Source organism: Lutra lutra, chromosome 9 (assembly GCF_902655055.1).
Source record: "Lutra lutra chromosome 9, mLutLut1.2, whole genome shotgun sequence".
Taxonomy (NCBI): domain Eukaryota; kingdom Metazoa; phylum Chordata; class Mammalia; order Carnivora; family Mustelidae; genus Lutra; species Lutra lutra.
This window is the reverse complement of record NC_062286.1, coordinates 75,602,297-75,622,825: the sequence shown is the minus strand read 5'-3', so window position 1 is coordinate 75,622,825 and position 20,529 is coordinate 75,602,297. Positions and strand designations below refer to the sequence as shown.

The following is a 20,529-nucleotide window of genomic DNA, read 5'->3' as shown; positions in this document are numbered from 1 at the left end:
CTGTTAATTTAAATAAGGGCATGATATATTGAAGATGTTTGCTATATACCTAAAGTAATTACTAAATGACAAAACAGGCCAATAAAGGAGATAAAATGAAACTAAAAATACTCAATCCGAGATCTGTCAGGAGGGGAATAGAGAGCCAAGAACAAACAGGGCCAATAGAAAACAAATGGCCAGATGATAAATAGAAATGTAACCATACATACATCAAGATGTATTAATTTGTACACTTTACATGTGCCTGGTTTACTCTATGTCAGTTATACCTCGGTGCAGGTGTTAATAAAGTAAAAGAGGAGGATGTGGATCACTCCTGAGATGCTGAGCTGTTCAGAGATATTGGTGTTAATGCATCTGAGCATTCTGTGTTCTTGTGTGTGTAAGTGTGCTGGGTATGACTTTAAGTTGAAAAGATGGCTTTTCTGACAAAACATTCAAGAATTTGTCTACATTAGAGAGACTTGAACCTTCTTTGGCTGATGCTGCAGCTCATCATTTCAGGAGCTCCTCATTTGTAATAACCTTCACAGCCATTTTTTCTCACTGGAGATAATAAGTCTAATCATGTTGTAGAGTCATGCCAAGGCTGGACTCTCAATATTTGGTTGGTTCAAAATATCAAACTCGATGTCAAACAACAAGGAAGGGGCTAGAGGCACACTGAAGCCCTACAGGCAATTCCAACGGAACACATGGAGAGCAGGACAATGCTTCTTTTTATTATCATTGTATCAAACCACCAGACAGATGTCTCTGTTGTCATAACTTGTGGTGAAGTACCCAGATTTGGGATTAGAAAGATAGTAATCCTCGCTTTGCCCACTCCTATGTGACTCTTGGCAAGACATTTATTATCCATGCCTCAGTTTCCTTATTTGCAAAATTAGGGTGACAATGATAATACCTACTCCACAGGGCTATTGGGAAACTTAAATGAGGAAATACATGTAAAACATTTAGAGCTGTGCTATCACACAGTTAAAGTGTAATGATGTCTATGAAAAAGTTAATCCATTTAGTTTTTTTCTTCCATTTATTGAGTGCTTACAATATGTAGTTCTGTGCTAGATGATGAGTATCATGGTAAATAAAATAGACATGGAATGGGCGCTCATAAAGCAACACCTTGTACTGTTTCTTGCTTGGTGAGATCTGCACATCAAAGTGCAGATTAAAAGTGCACATCAAAGTATAATTACCAACTTGAATAGTGTGACTAGGGAAAAGTGTGTGCTCTTGGGCTATTTATTTTCTGGGGTCAAGGAATGCTTTCCTGAGGAAATGTTACTGGAACTGATATCTGAGGGTTGAGGAGTCAAGTAATTGAGGTGAAGAGGTGGAAGTAAGGGGAAAGTATATAAGTAGGCAACAGAATGGCACTTGCAAAGTTCCTGAGCCAAGGAGTATGGCACTTTAGAAGCATTGGAAAAGATGAGTGTGGATAGAGCTCAGAGATCAAGTTAGTAATTGGCCTTTGATGAGTCTAGAGAGGTAGGCAAGCACTAGATCATGCTGGGTCTGTAGGTCATCATGTCAGATGTCAGTCCTTAATTTAAGGCCGGGGAGAAACCACTGGAAGATTTTAAGCAAGAAAATGATAAAATCAGATTTGCATTTAGAAAAAAAAAATCACTTTGAAAAAAAATCACTTTGGCTACTGGGTGGGAAACAGATTAAAAGAAGGAGGCCAAGTGAGGTTGAAGGAAGGGAGTTAAGATGTATAAGTGAGAGGTGATAAGTGGGCAGATCTGAGGGAAGATTCAGATATTGAACTTGGCAGGACTTGGTGGTATGGAAGTTATAGGTGTCAAAGCTAAGCTCCTAGGTGGATACCATGCTGGAAGAGAACCAGGTTTGGGGGTAAACATGATGAGGCTTGTTTGCATCTATTAAGACTGAAGCACTCTAGAGAGACCAAACAGAGAAGCAGGAGAGGCAATTGACTCTACAAATCTGCAGTTCACATAGCTGTGAGTGACATACTATTGGATGAAACAGGCATTCTTGGTGTAAAGACCTGGGCCCATCAAGTGAGAATGCCATGTTTCTGAATCTTTTATTCCAAGAACTTTGGATTCTGATATATATAGAGAAGAACATATACAAATTCTCTGTTCTGTACCAGTAATGCCCAATCAATGTAGTAGATGAGTACTATTTTACCAACATGATGACTTAGGATCTGAAAGCAAAGCAGACTAATTTCCAGAGCCCTTGTACATATTTACTTTCTCAAGAATCTGTTTCCCTTTTGTTCAAATAGGACTTGCAGGATGCGATCTGGGGCAGGGCACAGCTGTTTCTTATGTAACCAGAAGCAATCTAACACTTGTCAAAGTGCTCACACTTCCAGCAAGGCAAAAGAGAAAATAATATTTCTTCTCAGAACTGAATTTTTTCCAGCATACTTTTACACCTCTAATGCTCTTTATAGTTAAATGAATGGTTGATAGGGCTGATTAATAAGCAGCATGTAATATTGCTAAAAGGGCCAGGATTTTGTTGAACTCAAATATGCATTTTCTTATAGGTAGTAACCCTATATTTTCCACATTAAAAAAAGAAACAGAAAAACTTTTTAAGAATATCATGTAATGCTTCCACAAGTAAGAGTTAAGATGCCACTGAAAAACTTCCCCCAAAATGTGGGAGAAGAATTAGTTCATTAGAATCCTGTACTTGTGATGCATTAAATTTAGGAAGGATGGATATTGGAATGTAACACAAACTATGTTGAAATGTCATAGCTAGAATCATGTTATTAAAAAGTGACTGTGGTAAATGAAAATGAAAGTTCAACTTACCAAGATTTGTAGATGCTGTGAAAATAGTGCTTAGAGAGAAATTTATAACATTGAATGCATAAATTAGAAAAGATGATATGTCTAAAATCAATAAGCTTCCACCTTAGGAAACTAGAAAAAGAAGAGCAAATTGAATCTAAAATACCCAGAAGAAAAAAAAAACAATAAAAATCAGAGCAAAAATCAATGAAGTTGAAAAAAATCCCTAGAGAAAATCCAACAAAATAAAAAGCTGGTTCTTTGAAAAGACAATAAGCCTCTAGCTCTAGGCTGACTAAGAAAAAAAGAACACAGAAGTTACAAATATCAAAAATTAAAGAGGAGACATCATCAGAGATCCCATGGATATTGAAAGGATAATAAAGGAATACTATGAAAATTTTATGCCCACAGATTTGACTGAGTTACTGGCTAAAATGGGTCAATTCCATGAAAGACACAATCTGTCAAAACTTCCACAAGAAGAAACAGACTGTTTGAATAGGCCCATATCTATTAAAGAAATTGAATCAAAATTAATAACCTTTCAGAACAGAAAGAACAAAGCTCAAAAAGGGAATTGTGAAAGCCACTAGACAGATGTGACTCAAGGGATCCTCAATAAAATGAACAGCTGATTTTTAATCCGATGTTATGGAGGTCAGAAGCAGTGGGATGAAGTATTCAAAGTGGTGAAAGAAAAAGATTGTCAACCAGCAATAGTATATCTGGTAGAACTTCCCATCAAAAAGAAGGAGAAATCAAGACATTCAAGATTAACAAAAACAGATGTTATTGTTAGCACACCTGCCCTACCAGAAAAATATTAAAGGAAGTCCTTCAGGTTGAAATGATATTAGAGAGTAATTTGAATTCATATGAAGAAATGACACTGATAACTACATGGGTAAATATAAAAGATGGTATAAATGTGGTTTTTACTTACTATAAGTTTTTTTTTTCTATCTGATTTAAAAGACAATTACATACATCAATATAGGAATGCCTTGGAGATACTGTGAGTTTGGATCCAGACCACTGCAAGAAAGTGAATATCACAATAATTGAGTCAAGTGAATTGTTTGGTTTTCCAATGCATAAAAAGTTATGGTTATACTCTATTGTAGTCTGTTAAGTGTGTAATAACTTTATGTCTAAAAAAGCAATGTACATAACTTATTCAAAATTACTTTATTGCTAAAAAAATTGCTAACCATCATCTGAGCTTTCAGCAAGTCATACTGATCATAGGTCATCATAACAAATGTAATAATAATAATAAAGTTTAAAATATTATTGAGAATTACCAAATGTGACAGAGAGACATGAAATGAGCAAAAGCTGTTGGAAGAATGTGCTGATAGACTTGCTCAATGCAAAGTAGCCCATACCTTCAATTTGTAAAACACATGGTATTTGAGAAGTGCAATAAAATGTTGTATGCCTATGATAGGGATGTAATAGGGATGTAGTGTATACCATGATGACTATAGCTAATGCTGCTATATGATATATAGAAAAGTTGTTAAGATGGTAAATCCTGAGACTCCCCTCTAGCAAGAAGAAATTTTTTTCCTTTTTTTCTTATTTTTATTGTATTTGTATGAGAACCTATCAGTTGTATTAGTTGAAGCTATTATAGTAATCATTTCATAACATATAAAAACCAAACCATCATGCTATATGCCTTAAACTTAGTGATATATGTTAATTATTTCTCAATAAAACTGGAAAAATGTGAAAAGATAATCCACAGAATAGGAGAAAATATTTGCAAATCATGTCTGATAAGAATCTAGTATCCAGAAAACATAAAGAACTCTTACAGTTAAATAGAAAAAAGACCAATAACCCAATTGAAAAATAGACAAAAGTTTTAAACAGAAATTTCCCCAAAGAAGATACACAAATGGCCAAGAAGCACATGAAAAGATGTTATGAGAGAAATGTAAATAAAAGTCACAGTGAGATAACACTTCACACCCACAAGGAGGGCTATAATAAGAGAGACAGACAATAGCAAGTGTTGACAAGATATGGAGAAGATGAAACACTTATATAATTGCTGGTGGGAATATAAAATGGGTACACCCACTTTGAAAAGTCTGGCATTCTTCAAATGTTAAAATAGAGTTAGCCTATGTCCCAGCAATTCCACTCCTAGTTATAAACTCAAGGGAATTGAGAACATATGTTCACAACATTTTCCAGAATAGGTCACATGTTAGGCCACAATATTATTGATATAGTCCAGAAGACTGAAATCATGTCATACATCTTTTCCATCCACAGTGGTATGAAAATAGAAATCATCTCAAGAGAAAAGTCTTCAAAGAATGCAAAAACATGGAGGCTAAATAACATGCTACTAAACAATAAATGGTTTCAACCAAAAAGTCAAAAGGAGAAATAAATACATGGAGACAAATGACAATGAAAACACAGTGGTCCAAAATCTTTGGAATGCAGCAAAAGCTATTCAAAGAGGGAAGATTATAACAATACAGGCCCACCTCAAGAAGCAAGAAAAATCTCAAGCTAACCTTACATCTAAAGGAGCCAGAAAAAGAAGAACAAAGAAAGCCCAAAGCCAGGAGAAATAAGGACATAATAAAAACTAGAGCAGAAATAGAGGGACTTAAAAAAAAAAAAAAAAAACCAGAACAGAGCAAAGAAACCAACTTGTTCTTTGAAAAGATCAACAAAATTGATAAGCCTTTTAGCTAAACTCACCAAAAAAAGAAGAGAGAATTCAAATAAATAAAATCAGGAATGATGGGAGAAATTCTAACCAATACCACAGAAATATAACAAATTGGCCAACCTAGAAGAAATGAATAAATTTCTAGGGACATATATCTTTGCAAAACTGAAGCAGGAAAAATAGAAAACTGGAACAGATCAAGTACCAGCAATGAAATTGAATCAGTAATTAAAAAAAAAAACAACAAACCACAAAACTCCCAACAAACAAAAGTCCAGGACCAGATGGCTTCACTGGTGAATTCTACCAAACATTTAAAGAAAGGTTAATACCTTTTTTTCTCAAAGTATCCAAAAAATAGAAAAAGAAGGCAACCTTCCAAACTGATTCTCCAAGGCCAACATTACTCTGATACCAAAACCAGATAAAGACACCACTAAAAAAGAAAACCAAAGGCCAATATCGTTGATGAACATAGATGCAGAAATCCTCAGCCAAATATTAGCAAACTAGATCCAACAATCCATTAAGAAAATCAATCACCGTGTTCAGGGGGGATTCATTCCAGTGATGCAACAGTGGTTCAGTATTCATAAATTGGTTAATGTGATGTATCACATTAACAAGAAAGGATAAATAACATATTATCTCCATAGATTAAGGAAGAGCATTTGACATAGTACAATGTCCATTTATAATAAAACTCTCAACAAAGTAGATGTAGAGGGAACATATGTCAACATAAGAAAGGCTGTATATGAAAAACTCATAGCCTACTCAATGGTGAAAAATTGACAGCTTTCTTCTAAGATCAGGAACAAGACAAAGATGTCTACTCTCACCACTTTTATTCAACATAGTATTGGAAGTCCTAGTCACACCTATCAGACAAGGGAAAAAAAAACATCCAAATTGGTGAGGAAGAAGTAAAGCTTTCACTATTTGTAGATGACATGATACCATATAGAGAAAATCCTAAAGATTCCATCAAAAAACTGCTAGAACTGATAAATGAATTCAGTGAAGTTGCAGGATGTAAAATTAACATGCAGATCTATTGCATTTCTATACACTAATAATGAAGTAGCAGAAGAATAATTAAGAAAACAATTGCATTATGATTGTAACAAAAAGAATGAAGAGATTATGCTAAGTGAAATAAGTCAAGCAGAGAGAGCCAATTATCATATGGTTTCACTTATTTGTGGAGCATAACAAATAGCATAGAGGACATGGGAGTTAGGAGAAGGGAGTTGGGGGAAATTGGAAGGGGAGGTGAACAATGAGAGACTATGGACTCTGAAAAACAATCTGAAGGGTTTGAAGAGGTTGGGGGAACCAGGTGGTGGGTATTAGAGAGGGCACAGATTGCATGGAGCACTGGGTGTGGTACAAAAACAATGAATACTGTTATGCTGAAAATAAATTTTAAAAAAATGTTTTAAAAAAAAAGAATGAAATACCTGGGAATAAACTTAACTAAGGAGATGGGAGAGCTATACTCTGAAAACTATAAAACATTGACAAAAGAAATCGAAGACAATGCAAACAAAAAGGTAGTCTGTGCTCATGGATTAGAAGAAACAGTATTATTAAAATGTCCATACTATCCAAAGTAATCTAGAGATTTAATGCAGTCTCTATCAAAATACCAACATTTTTCACAGAACAAATAATCCTAAAACTTGTATGGAGCCACAAAAGACCCCAAATATACAAAGCAGTCTTGAAAAAGAACAACAACCCTGGAGGTATCACAATCCCAGATTTCAAGACCTATTACAAAGCTATACTAATCAAAACAATGTGATACTCCCCCAAAACAAACACAGTGATCAATGGAACAGAATAGAAAGTCCAGAAATAAACCCATACTTTTATGGTCAGTTAATTTACAACAAAGGAAGCAAGAATATATAGTGGGAAGAAGATAATCTCTTCAACAAATGGTGTTGGGAATACTGGGCAGCTATGTGCAAAAGAATGAAACTGGATCACTGTCTTATACCATACACACAAATAAACCTAAGTGAATTAAGGACCAAATGTGAGACCTGAAGCCATGAAACTCCTGGAAGGAAACATAGGCAGTAATTTCTTTGACATCACTGTGGAAAACATTTTTCTAGATATGTCTTTTCTGGCAAGGGAAACAAAAGCAAAATTAAATTATTGGACTATGCTAAAATAAAAAGTTTTTGCACAGTGGAGGAACCATCAACAAAAAGGGAACCAACCTACTGAGTGAGAAAAGATACTTGGAAATGATACATCTGATAAGGGGTTAATATAAAAAATATATAAAGAATGTATACAACTCAACACATTAAAAAAATCCAATTTAAAAATGGACAGCGGACCTGAAGATATTTTTTCCAAAGAAGATATACAAAGGGCCCACAGACACATGAAAAGATGCTCAAAAACCAGTAATTATCAGGGAAATACAAAATAAAACCACAATGAAATATTACTTTGCACCTGACAGAATGGCTAGAATAAAAAGCAGGAAATAACAAGAGGATGTTAAAACAAAAACAACAAAAAAAAGGAATCCTGTGCACTGTTGGTGTAGATGCAAATTGGTACAACCACTGTGGAAAACAGTATGGAGGTTCCTCAAAAATTAAATACAGAATTGCTGTATAATCCAATAATTCCACTGCTGTGTATTTATCCAAGAAAACACTAATTCAAAAAATACATGCCTCCTTTGTTTATTGCAGCATTATTTTCAATAGTCAGACGGAAGAGACCCAAATGTCCCATCAATGGATGAAAGGCTAAGAAGACATGGTGTATATACCAACGGAATATTAGCCAGCCATAAAAAATAATGAAATCTTGCCATTTGCAACAATATGAATTGGCCTGAGTGAAATAAGTCAGTCAGAGAAAGACACATGTCATATGATTTACTTATATATGAAACTTAAAGAAAAAAAGAGACAGACAAAAAGCTGACTGGTGATTGCTAGAAAGGAGATTGGGGGTGGGATAGGTGAAACACCTAAAGGGAATTAAGAGTACAGTTATCTTGGTGAACAACTATATAACATAGTTGAATCCTATTGTACACCTGAAACTCCTGTAATACCATATATTATACTTGAATTTTAAGAAGTCCTTAAAAAGACATCAGTTAACACAAAAACTAGTACATGATTGTGCATAGCATCATAATAGCCAAAAAACAAAAAAGTGGAAACAACTTAAATGTTTAGTAACTGATTAATAAATAAGCAAATGCAGTCTATCCCTACAGTGGAATATTATGCAGCCATAATAAGTTATGTGGCATGGATACATGTGACAGCACAGATTAACTTTGAAAGCATTATGTTAATTGAAACAAACCAGACATAAAAGGCCATACATAGTGTGTAGGTTGCTGTTTACATGAAGTGTCCAGAATAGACAAATCCATAGAGTAAACTCATGATAGGGAGAGAGCAGGGAAATGGGGAGTGACTTCTAATGAGCATAGGGTTTCTTTATGGGGTAAGGAAGATGTGTTGGAATTAATAGTAATGTTGGTTGCACAACCATGTAAATAAACTAAAAACCACTTAACTGTATACTTTTTAAAAAAAGATTTTATTTATATGACTGACAGAGATCACAAGTGGGCAGAGAGGCAGGCAGAGGGAGGGGGGGAAGCAGAGAGCCCAATGTGGAGCTCGATCCAGGACCCTGAGATCATGACCTGAGCCAAAGGCAGAGGCTTAACCCACTGAGCCTCCCAGGCGCCCCTCAACTGTATTCTTTAAAATTGTTAGTTGCATAGCATATGAATTATATCTCAAAAAAACAAGTTTTAAAGAATACATGAAATAAATAGGCTGACAAGCCCCCCCGCCAAACCCTGGCATTGTGATGCAGGATCAAAAAAGTGGCACTATTTTAATTTCCCTATGGAAGCAGATTCAAATTTCTCTGTTGGCTTCATCCCAATATCCATACTCTGCTCTGTGGTTCCCATTATCACTACCAATTGACCCTCATGTTCTCAATCTAAAGTTTCCAAAGTCTGCCAATCAGTCCCCTTCTCATTTTAAATCTTGATTTTCCACTTTATCCCAAGCATCTTGAATTGGTTTATCTTGCCACGTCATGCTATTTTTAAAGAAATAGTTGCCAGAGGTATAATTTGTTGCTTATGTCATGGATCCTTGACTATTTAGAGTTTATTTAAATACTGTGTAGATGAAGACACACTACAGTGTGGTTTTTGCAGTTCTTCTCTTGGAATGTGTGCTCTGCCAGTGGTTTCTTCTCAGCCTCCATGCAGGTCTGTCCCAGACTGACTGTTGCTCCTTATTTCTCAACAGCCAGTTGCAGACCCTGGATTTTAAACTTTCTACTGCAGCTGCTCATTCACAGCCCACCTGTAAAGCAAGTATTTTCTCAGTTTCTTTTTTCAGAATTAGGCAGAAGAGAAAGTAAGAGGAATGTGGAATGGTGTCCTTGAGATGGCGTTAGCTCTTCTCCCCACCTCCTGTCCGCTGCTGGCGCTTTTGGTCTTAATGTCTGCCTTTGCTCAATTTCTTTTCCCTCCTCCTTTCCCCCACTGAGGCTTGTAGGAATTAGAGACACTCAGGGTTGAAATCATTTTTCCACTGGTTTACAAACAAGTTGGGTAAACCATGGAACTCTTTTCCATAGAGATTTTGCTTTGATTTTTACCTGCATTAAAGAGAGAAGTAAAAATCACTTAATGGTATTCCAGGGCCTAGAATTCATCTAAATTTTCCCATTGTATGCTAGTCCACTCAGGACTGACTTTACAACTGGCCATTTGACCTAGTGCCATATTAGAGATGTGACGTCAGTCATGTCACTACATCTTGTTCCTCGGCCCTCATGTGTATAATCCTTGGATCACTCAAGAGAACAGTTACCCAAACCTGCCTAGCAGGTCAGTTCTGTCGAATATTGGTGGGGTACCATTCTCTTCCTCTGCCTCCCCTTTTCCCCTTTCTAGGCTCCTGTACAGTGCAGGTAAATATGCTCGCACATGGGCCTTTCACAACTGTAGATGAACAGCCAATATCTGTCAGTCAGCAAGTACAGTGAGCAAAGTATATGACTGCCGAGAGACAGGGTACTCTCCTGAGCCATGCTGTCAACATGTCTTCTCGGTGCCCACTCCAGTGGGCTTCACTGTCTCACCTGCAGACAACCCTAGGCCCAACAGTTGCTGTCTGCTGACACATGGCTGGATTTCTTGTCCTAACAGTTGCCACTTCTCTCTTTCTCTCTCAGCTATCCTTAAATCATTCTTTCTTCCTTCCTCCCCCCACTTCTTCTCCCCTCCCCTCCCTCTCTTTCTTTCCCTTCCCTTCTTTCTTCCCTCCTGTCCCCTGTCCTCTCTTCCTTCCTCCACACCCCATCCCCCATCCTTCCCTTCTTTCATTGGACATCACTTTTGGCTTCTTCTGAATCTTTCCTTTTCAACTACTTCACAGCATCCTTTGCCATGTCACTTCCCATGGGGTAGCCAAGTGTTGGCTTAGTGTCTCATGACACTCACAATAACAGGGATGTTGGAAAGTGTGTACCAAACTGTGGTCTGTCAAATAGAAACCCTCCCAAATGTTTTATACAGAAAGGTTCTAGGACTATAGAACTTTAGGAAATACTATTTATTGCCTCTACCTATGGTGAGTCCCACTGCTGATTCCTCAGACAAGCCCTGTGAAAAGCACCTGTTGAAACTATTTTCAGCCTCCCCAATTTTTTTGCTAGAAACCATCTTTCTGACTAAGAGCCACTGACATGTAGGAGAAGCAAGGTTCGTGGACCACAGTGTAAAGAAACATTGAACTTGATGCTCTCTGAGGTTGGTTCCAGATCTAGAGCTCTAATTTATTCATTAGCTGATGGTCTCTTGAGAGGCTCACGGATGTAACATAACAGGAATGTGGTGCTGCACAAGCAATCTTTAATGAGGAGATGACCGTATAATCAAGGTTCTTCAGAGAAACAGAATCAACAGGTGTGTGTGTGTGCGAAGAGAGAAAGAGATTGAGACAGAGATGGAGATATTTAAGGAATTGGCTCACATGAGTTTGGAAACTCCCAAGTCCAAACTCTGCAGGACACACCAATCTGCCTTCATGAGCTGGTGTTGCGTTTCAGGTCCCAAGGCGGTCTGCTGTCAGAATTCTCTCTTTTTCAGAAGACTTCAGTCTTTTTCCTATTAAAGACCTTCAAGTGAATGGAGAAGGCTGTTTCATGATATGGAGGGTAATCTGTTTTACCCAAAGTCTACTGATTTAAATGTTCTCTCACCTAAAAATACCTTCACAGAAATATCTAGAACAATCTTTGACCAAATATCTGGGTACTGTGGCCCAGCCAAGTCCACACATTAGATTAATTATTGCCATGGGAAGGGCAGTTATGGTGATAAGTCCTGGTGGTCATGAGCCACTAGGGAACGACACCTTGAGGGGAGGAATAGGCACAGATAAACAGTGCCCAATTTGTCTTTTTGCTATGGCCCTGGCTATAGCAGTGATGTTTCAAAAGCATTTGCCAGTAGTCTTGGCGCATTAAAACATGTTTTGAGATCGACAAGTAGGGATGGAGACAACCAGAACACATTAATTCTGTGGCACAGAGGTGATCTGCTTTGTGCTTCTCCTGCGAGTAACTGAGAGAAAATCTTTAGCAGTCTCTCACGTGGTGTAGGATGAGCTATGAATTTTCATTTCAGTGGTAAAGGAAGGTATTATACTAGGCTCTGTGGGCGAGGATTTATGTAACACTTTTAATTAAGATAACTCTAGGGGAATGGAAAGAACTCTTTAGTAAGTGACTCTAATGAGTGGATAACTCTTTTCCCCTCCACACCTGGGGAAGACGAGGCTCAGCCACTAATTGGTGTAATTAGCACTGCAAGTGGGCAGATTTCCCCCCTTTTCTCCTTTCTTTAGCTTTGGAGCACCTAGGCTCTTTGTTTTTGCATGCTTTGCTGCCCCTTCTTTATTAAGTTCAGGTTGCTTTGGGGTTTTCCTTGAGTCCCCTTTTCAGAGAGTAATTGGGAGCTTCAATCATGCCCCCAGGATGATTGTACTTGCCTGGTCCTGGGTGAAGCTAGGAGTCAAAAGTTAGTCTCTGGTTCTTTAAAATCCCTTGTTAGAATTGGCTTGATGTGTTTTTAGGAAGTCCTTTTGTGGTAAGCTTGAATTTATCATTGAGAAAAGGCTCTTGTCTTTTTAAAAGAAGGCAACCCCAAAGCAGAGCAGAAACATATGCTAATTTGTGTGTTGCTATGGATATAATTGAATGAAAATTTTATTTCCGACTACACCTGTTAATCAGAAACAAGGGAGGAGAATAAAGTAGGAAGAAAGAGGAGTCAAAGGCTTAGAATATAATTAACAATAATTGAGGAAAAATAGTCACTCAAAGGGTTTTTCCAAGGAGGCTGATCCCACTGACAAAAATGGCTCTCTTCTCTTTGCTGTTTCCCTGTGATGCAGGAGAACATGCAGGAGAACCTCAGGGATCAGAAGCTCTGGGGAGCCTCTGATTTGAGCTCCCTGTACAGGGAAAGAAGAGGCTTTGTGCATCACACAGAAACCAACTGCTGGTAACTGGGGACAGTGTGCAAAGGGGTTTTTGATGCCAGGATGGCTTAAAGTTCAAAAGCCAAAACCAAGCTTCTTTCAGAAGTCCTAGCTCTAGTTGGTCTGAGTGTATTATTTAAAAGGTGTTCTATTAAAATCTGAGGATGTGGTTCACATGTAGCCTAACTTGGCAAATCCTTTACATACAGTTGAGAAATGGTTGACTCTAAAGTGTTTTATTTCTTCAAATCCTATTCTGATTTTATATACCCTTATATATAATAATAGACAAGTATGGGTAGTTTTTTTGTTTCCCTAATATGGAGTGCTCTTTTTTTTGTTGTTGTTAAAAGTATAATTGAACTTGAATCTGTATGTGGTAGAAGCATAACTGATGGGATCACCAAATCATAATTTAGAAAGCTCTTTCCATATTGCTGTAGTTGCAAAGCTTGGTTGCACAGTATAATCACCAGGAAGCTTTGAAAATTTCAATATCCAGACCATTAAAAAAAAAAAATGGGTAGGGTCCAGGCATCAGTATTTAAAAATTCAGAGAATTCCAGCATGGAGGGTTGAGAACAACTTATCTAAGTGGAAATAAACTTTGTAGGTCTGGTGGACCTAGTATGCAGTGGTACGTTGTTTAAAAAAAAAACCATCTCTTTGCCCAGCACCCTCTGCTCATCCTCCTGGAGCTCTGCTGGTCTCAGTGGGACTAAAAGCCCAGGGTCCTTTCTGCCTTCCTTCCAGTGGCATTCAGATAAATGTTTGCCAGTCCACTCTCTGCAGTAAAAAAGCTCTGATTTCCAGATTCTGTAAATACTCCCAGCATGGTCAATTTTACCCTACCAATGTGCTACCATGGAGCATGGGGTTGGGAGGAATGGTGTGCAGGGCAGTGTAAGCCCACTCTAGACACCAGTGCCTCCTTCTCAACTTTAGATTTGCTCACCCCTTCTTCTGTGCCCACCCCCAGCTACTCCTTTAGGTGGCACTAGTGGTTTGAGCCACCTAAATGAATACTTTTCTGTTACATGGTGTTCTGCTCAGCTAACAGAGCACCTCCCTTCTACTTAAGAGTATAGATGACCTTTGGAAAACACCAAGGGAAGGCGTAGAAGGCTGGGACTATTTGGACAATTATCATTCTGGTTGTACTTTAACCTGTGAACCTGTATATGGTAAGTTATAGATATAGCTCTAGGTGCTTGAGCTGACTATAGGAGGTTACTGAGCCTGCTGAGTTGAGGGCCAGGCTCTAAATCAGAATAAATTCACAAAGCTAACAGCAGAGCTCCTGGAAGGCAGCCTGCCAGCCTTCTCTGGTTGGTGGACTTCTACCTCAACACAAGTTACATGCCCCTAATTCTCATCCCCACTCCACAAAGCACTTTCACATGACTTTTCTCATTGAATCCTTTCAACACACTTTTAGGAAGGCCAAGCAGACACTATCTTCAATCTGCAGGTGGAGAATTCTGCTGAAGCTCAGAGAGGTTAAGTGCTGTGACTCAACCTAGGTTTGAGCAACTCAGCCAAGTCATAAGTGGTGGAGTCATGACTTGAACCCGAAACTTCTGATCCCAACTTTAATGCTCTCCTGACACATGGCCTTGGTCTGTTAGCCATCTCCACAGACACATGGGGTAGGCAACTTAGGTAGAGAAGGAAGTAGCATGAAAAGCAGCAGATTCCTGCGTTCTGGTCTTGTGAACTAATTCTTTGCCAGTCCTGATTTGGAAGCATGCTTCCGGAAATGAATGTGATCTGACAAAGAACATGTTCCAGCTCGGTAAATACTAAGTTGAGGGTGCAGTACAAATGACTTCTAGAATATGAACTGCACTGATGAACTGTAATTCCAAAAATATCAGGAGCAACCTCTGTTGAGAATGAGTCAAACTTAGAGGACACCTGGGACTCCAAGAAGTGGCTTCAGAAATATGGCTTGAAAGCCCAGAAGCTGACCTTTTATGATGTCCTTGCTGACTGCTGCTTCCGCCATGCTGATGGAGTCATTGATGTGAAAGCCAAACCAGAGGATGAGTCCGTGCAGACCAGTGCGGTGAGTAAAGTGAACTGGTAGGTCGGGCTGTGGCTTCTCTTGATGTTCTGGCTGGGGAAGGCCTCCCTCAGATCAGAACCTGGAGCAGGACCAAGGTTAAGAGACAGCATGGAAGGAAACCAGCTTGGTTTCCCTGAAGGAAGATACCCTTGTGTTTCCCACCTTGCACGTCTCTGAATGGTACGTGGGGGGTGTGGAGACCAAGTCTGGGAATGGTTTCTGAATATAAGTGGATTATAAAGTAATCATACATAAACCAGGAACTGGGTTTTTAGAAATTCAGGCATTATGAGTCTCAGAATTATTCAGCCTTTTCAAAGGAGAAGCCCTCTTTTCCCCCATATTGAATGGAAGAGAGAAACTGCTGGTGAAGACGCCCAAAGTAGGCATCTTTTTTTTTTTTTTTTAAAGATTTTATTTATTTATTTGACAGAGAGAGATCACAAGTAGGCAGAGAGGCAGGCAGAGAGAGAGAGAGGGAAGCAGGCTCCCTGCTGAGCAGAGAGCCCGATGTGGGACTCGATCCCAGGACCCTGAGATCATGACCTGAGCCGAAGGCAGCGGCTTAACCCACTGAGCCACCCAGGCGCCCCAAAGTAGGCATCTTAATGGTCCTCTTGTATTGTTACTTTCTTAAAGATGCATTAGTCTCGGACTATGGGCAGCGTATAGTGGATTCCCAGTAAATATAAACTGAAATCATCTAAGGGATTATAACACTGGAAAGGTGTATATTTAAAACTTTTGAAAGGTATAGTTCCATTGTGTCAATAGGTCTGAAAGGAATAACAACTTCTCAAAGTGCTGGACTCTGGCTCACAACTGAAGGATAATGAATGAGTGGCTCCTAAAACTTTAGCACGCGTGAGTCAGTGGGTTTGAGGTGGGGCCCAGATGCTGCTGAGGCTGCTGGTCCAGAGGCCATACTTGGAAAACACTGATGTGTAGACAGACTCAGAAAACTATCAAAAGTTTAGGATTATGGAAAGATGAGAAGGTACCATACTATGAAACAAAATCAGAATAAAGTGAATATTCTGTTTCTAAAACTGAAGGAAAGTTCTTTTAGAAGGTAATAAAGGCCCAGGTCCACATTATGAAGGGAAACCCCAAATGTGAGCAACAGAGCAGCTGTGCCAGTAAGGGCAGAGCCCAGCAGGCTGCTGGATAGGAAATCAAGGTCCTCAGATACACTGTCACTTTATGTGTTCTCCGAAGCTCCAATTCAGTGTCACCACTGAGATGTTTGTCAGTCCTGCAGAGGTGAAACCCCAGTCTCTTTGCCACTCCTTAGACTGGCTGGCCGATGGGCTCAATAGGTCTTCCTGAGGAAAGGCCTTTCCTTGGGGGCTCCGTCAGCCACACCTGCAGTGTTTTAGCCTTCTTGTTGCCATGTGTTTACAATGAACTACAAGGAGGACAATGTAAAAACTGGATGAGAAAAATGCAGAACTGGTGCACTTGGGAGGCCCAGTTGGTTAAGTGTCTGACTCTTGATTTCGACTCAGGTCATGATCTCCATGTCGTGAGACTGAGCCCAGCATTGGACTCCACTCTGAGTATGGAGCCTGCTTAAGATTCTCTTTCTCCCTCTCCCTCTGCCACTTGCATTCTCTGACTCTCTCAAAAAAATAAATGTATAAAAAGGAAATGAAAAGAAAAAGAAAAACGCAAAATTGACGAAGAGTTGTTTCCTGGCTTGTACACTAGGATGCGGAGTAATTGCCATGTTGCAGGGAAATCTCATTTGTGGATTTCCTCCCCCAGCACAGTTTTCTGATTTTGTAGTCATTATTCAGTAATGTTATTAGTTCAGGAAATCGTACGTAAGTAGATTTTCACTTTTAAAATACAGTACATTAGGCCCTGGATATTTACGAATACCAGTGCCTGTCCGTTGAAACCTAACTTACCGCGAGCTGGTGATGTTGTGTCATGTTCAAGCCTGTATCTAAGACTAGTTTCTCCTTATTCTTTCTTGATGATTTTGAATGAAATCTTACAGGGATGGTTTGCAGAGTCTGGCTTATAAATGAGGAATTTTACCTTAAATTTCTTTTGCTAAAAAATAATAGAGAAGTAGAAGTTGAGAAGTGTACAGTACCGCTGTCTTCATTCACAGACATTGATGAATAAGGGAAAGTTTTATTTTCAGTATTTGGGGCTACATATCTGAACCTAGATTTACACCTAAATTTGTGATGTGTGTGAAGTAGGGAATAACGAATGTGTCAAATAAGTTGATTATTGAGGGTTCCCCCCAGCCCCTTCAAACTTGTAACTATAAAAACTGGTTTGTAGGGATGGATCCAAGTACCTTGTTTACACTGAGAAATAAGTGACTAAGAAGGCCTTGCTCTGTGTTGTTTCTAAGAGAGATGAACATGTGAGGAAGAGAGACAAAATGAGACAAAAATGCATTTCCCATTAGAGGATTCAGGCAAAGTTGGGGGCACCCTAAGTCACATTTCATTCATAAGTGCTGATGCTGCTGGTGCACAAAGCCGGCCTTGATGTTCACAAACCCACCTAGTCTCCCCATTTACTCCTCTAACAGATATTTACTGAGCTTTTACTAGGTGTCAGGCCGTGTGGTCTGGATTTGACGTGAGAAGACCCCATGTAAATGCTACTTCTCCAGTTACTGATTATGAGATGCTGAGCAAATAATTTCACTGTTTTGAGTCTTACTTTCTACATCCGTAAAATGAGTGGTATAAAATCCAAATTTAAAAATGCATGTCTGGGCACAGGGCCTGGTTAGGAGATGTCCGGTAGATGCTACCTTCCTTCTTTTTATAGATTGCAAACACTGTGAATCAGAACTGAGCATTTATGGAATGCTTGGGTGTTTGATACATAAGGTGAATATTTGTGCTCTTAGCACACACAAGAAGACAAAGTCAAGGGGCCTCTGAGAGGTTAGGCCATGGGATGGCAGGGTTTGACCTCCTATCTGCTGGGCCCTCACACTGCACTTTTCCCATTCTGACACTCTGCTGTCTGCCACCTTCATTCACATACCATATGGTCTGGTGTGTTTCCATCTGGGAGCGCATAAGGCACAGTTGGAAAAGGCCATGTGACAGGATGGAGAATAGGGAGAACTCTCGTTTGACAAGAACATGGTAAGAATAAGAGAGAGGACGTCTTTCTCTTTCCATCTTTGTGTTGTGCCTGAGTTGTGGTTCCCCTGATGCCTGTCTTGGGAACATCAGGACTGATCTCATCTCAGTCACCACCAGACCTCTCAATTCTGATCCCTATGTGGCTCTGACAACCCTTCTCTGAGCCTCCTTCATTCCTCCTTGCCTCCTAAATTCTCTCCACTCTACCCTCTGGCACTAGAGGTCGTCAGTACACCCACGATAGATAGCAAGTGCCCTGCAGTGTTCCCTTCGCCTGCTTGTCTGGGTTCTCTCTTGAGGACCTCAGAGAGAGGTTTCTCTCCATTTGCCTTGGACCTGTGGGCAGCAGAGGTAGGTGGCTCATTCCTCATTGCTGTTTTTCGATCATTCTCCCTCCGTCTTCCCATGTCATCAGAAGGACACCCACGACACCCCGCTGTGACTCACCTTTTCTGAGCCCCAGGTCATCCCACCAGTAATTGAAGATTATAGCTTCTGGCTTACTATCACTGGCTCCAGCCATTTTTAATGTCAATCGTATGAAAATGACCCCTCCCAGACCCTGACATTTCATTTCTCTGACCTCCTCTTCTCCAGTAACTTCCTCCTACACCCACTCTCTACCTCCCCTGCCATAGGCATCCCCTTGACTTTGTCATTACAAATAACACTGCCTCCATTATAACCCATATAATTCCTAAGGTCCCACTTTCTGACCTCTTTTTTTAAGGTCATTTCCTCTACTACCCTAATTCCAATCTTTCAGCCCCATCGGGATTATACATTTTGTTGTTTTTGCTCCCTGTTCTCTGTCCTTTTTATCCTTTTGTCCCTCTCATACATGCTCAACTACTTTTCCTCTCTTACATTATTGCACTCATCTGTGAAACCCCAACCCTGGTTAAATTGAACTCTCAGCCTTTTCTGCCTTATAGACTGCATCAGAAGAAATCAGAGAAAAGCATAGCCACAGTGCCTGGCTTCCCTTTAAATTCCTGACCTCTGACTTTACATGGATCTCTTGTGCTGCCCCCAGTCCTCCTATGCTTTTCCGATCCATTTAGATGCTTATTCTAATGTCTGCTCTTTTCTCCTCAGACTTCAAATATCTTCTCTTCTTTGCTCACTCTCAGCAAGTGACCCTGGATTCTCATTTCACTGAACTTGCAGTGAACATCCATGGGCATCCACCTCATATGTACAAATCCCCCAGCATTTGTACTTATCTGTTCTACCCTCATTTCTTTTAGGATGGGGGAATTGTCCTCAGGTTTATCTAAGGTCTAAACCCCTCAATGTGTACACTGATCCTTATTCCCCATTCTCTCATTCTCCTCCTTTCTATATCACTGATATTATTCTCATTTCTGGATCTTTCCCACCAGCATGCAAACATGGTGTTCTTCCTCACATCTTAAAAATACAGTTTTGGGGGGCACCTGGGTGGCTTAGTCGGTTAAGCGTCCAACTCTTAATTTCAGCTGAGGTCATGTTCTCAGGGTTGTGAGATAGAGCCCTGGGTATGGAGCCTGCTTGAGATTCTCACTCCCTCTCTCCCTCTGCCCCTCCCCTGCTCCCTAGTTGCATTTTCTCTCGGCAAAGAACCCCCCAAAGGTTTCTTGACCCACATGTTTATCTCTGGTTCTGATTCATTTGTCTCATTCCTCTGCACCTCTTTAGAATTCAGCGCCTCAGGAATTTTATGTGTTTCCTGTCTCGTCTTGCAGTTTCCCATGCCTTCATGAATGCACTCCAACTGGGCAAGGCTCCCTCTCCACCAAAACCCACTCTTTCCAGGGATACATGAACTGCTAAATCCAGGGGTCAGTTCCCAGTCTCACTCTTACTTGACCTACTATCAACATTTGATATAGTTGGTTACTTCTTTGAACTTCTTTTGCTTGCAGAGAGCAGCACACTGTCCTGTTTTCCTCCTACTGACTTTTCTGTGTTGGTGTTCTTTGCTTCTTTCCCATGTCCTCAGCCTCTAAATGCTGAAGGGCCTCAAGGTGCAGTCCTCAGACCTCTTCTCTCTCCGTAACCATTCTCTACATGATCTCATCTAGTCTGTGGCTTTTAATACTGTGTGCATGCTGGTGACTTCCACATTTGAATCTCCAGCCCTGAGTCCTTCCCTCGTCTCCACCTGACTTCTTGCCATGTCACTGGGATGTCTGATAGGCCCCTTGAATCTAGCACATCAGGTAAAGGTCCAGATCTTCCCCTTCAAGGCTACTCTTCCATAATCTTCCTTCCATCAATT

General features: G+C 39.8%; 1 protein-coding gene across 1 annotated transcript in view; it reads left to right on the top strand.

Moving 5' to 3' along the window:
• Positions 1-20,529, top strand: part of VWA3B (von Willebrand factor A domain containing 3B) — a 235,846-nt gene that overhangs the window by 71,630 nt on the left and 143,687 nt on the right. Inside the window, 1 exon segment of the mRNA XM_047746614.1 lies at positions 14,948-15,138. Coding sequence (XP_047602570.1) covers positions 14,948-15,138 — 191 coding nt within the window.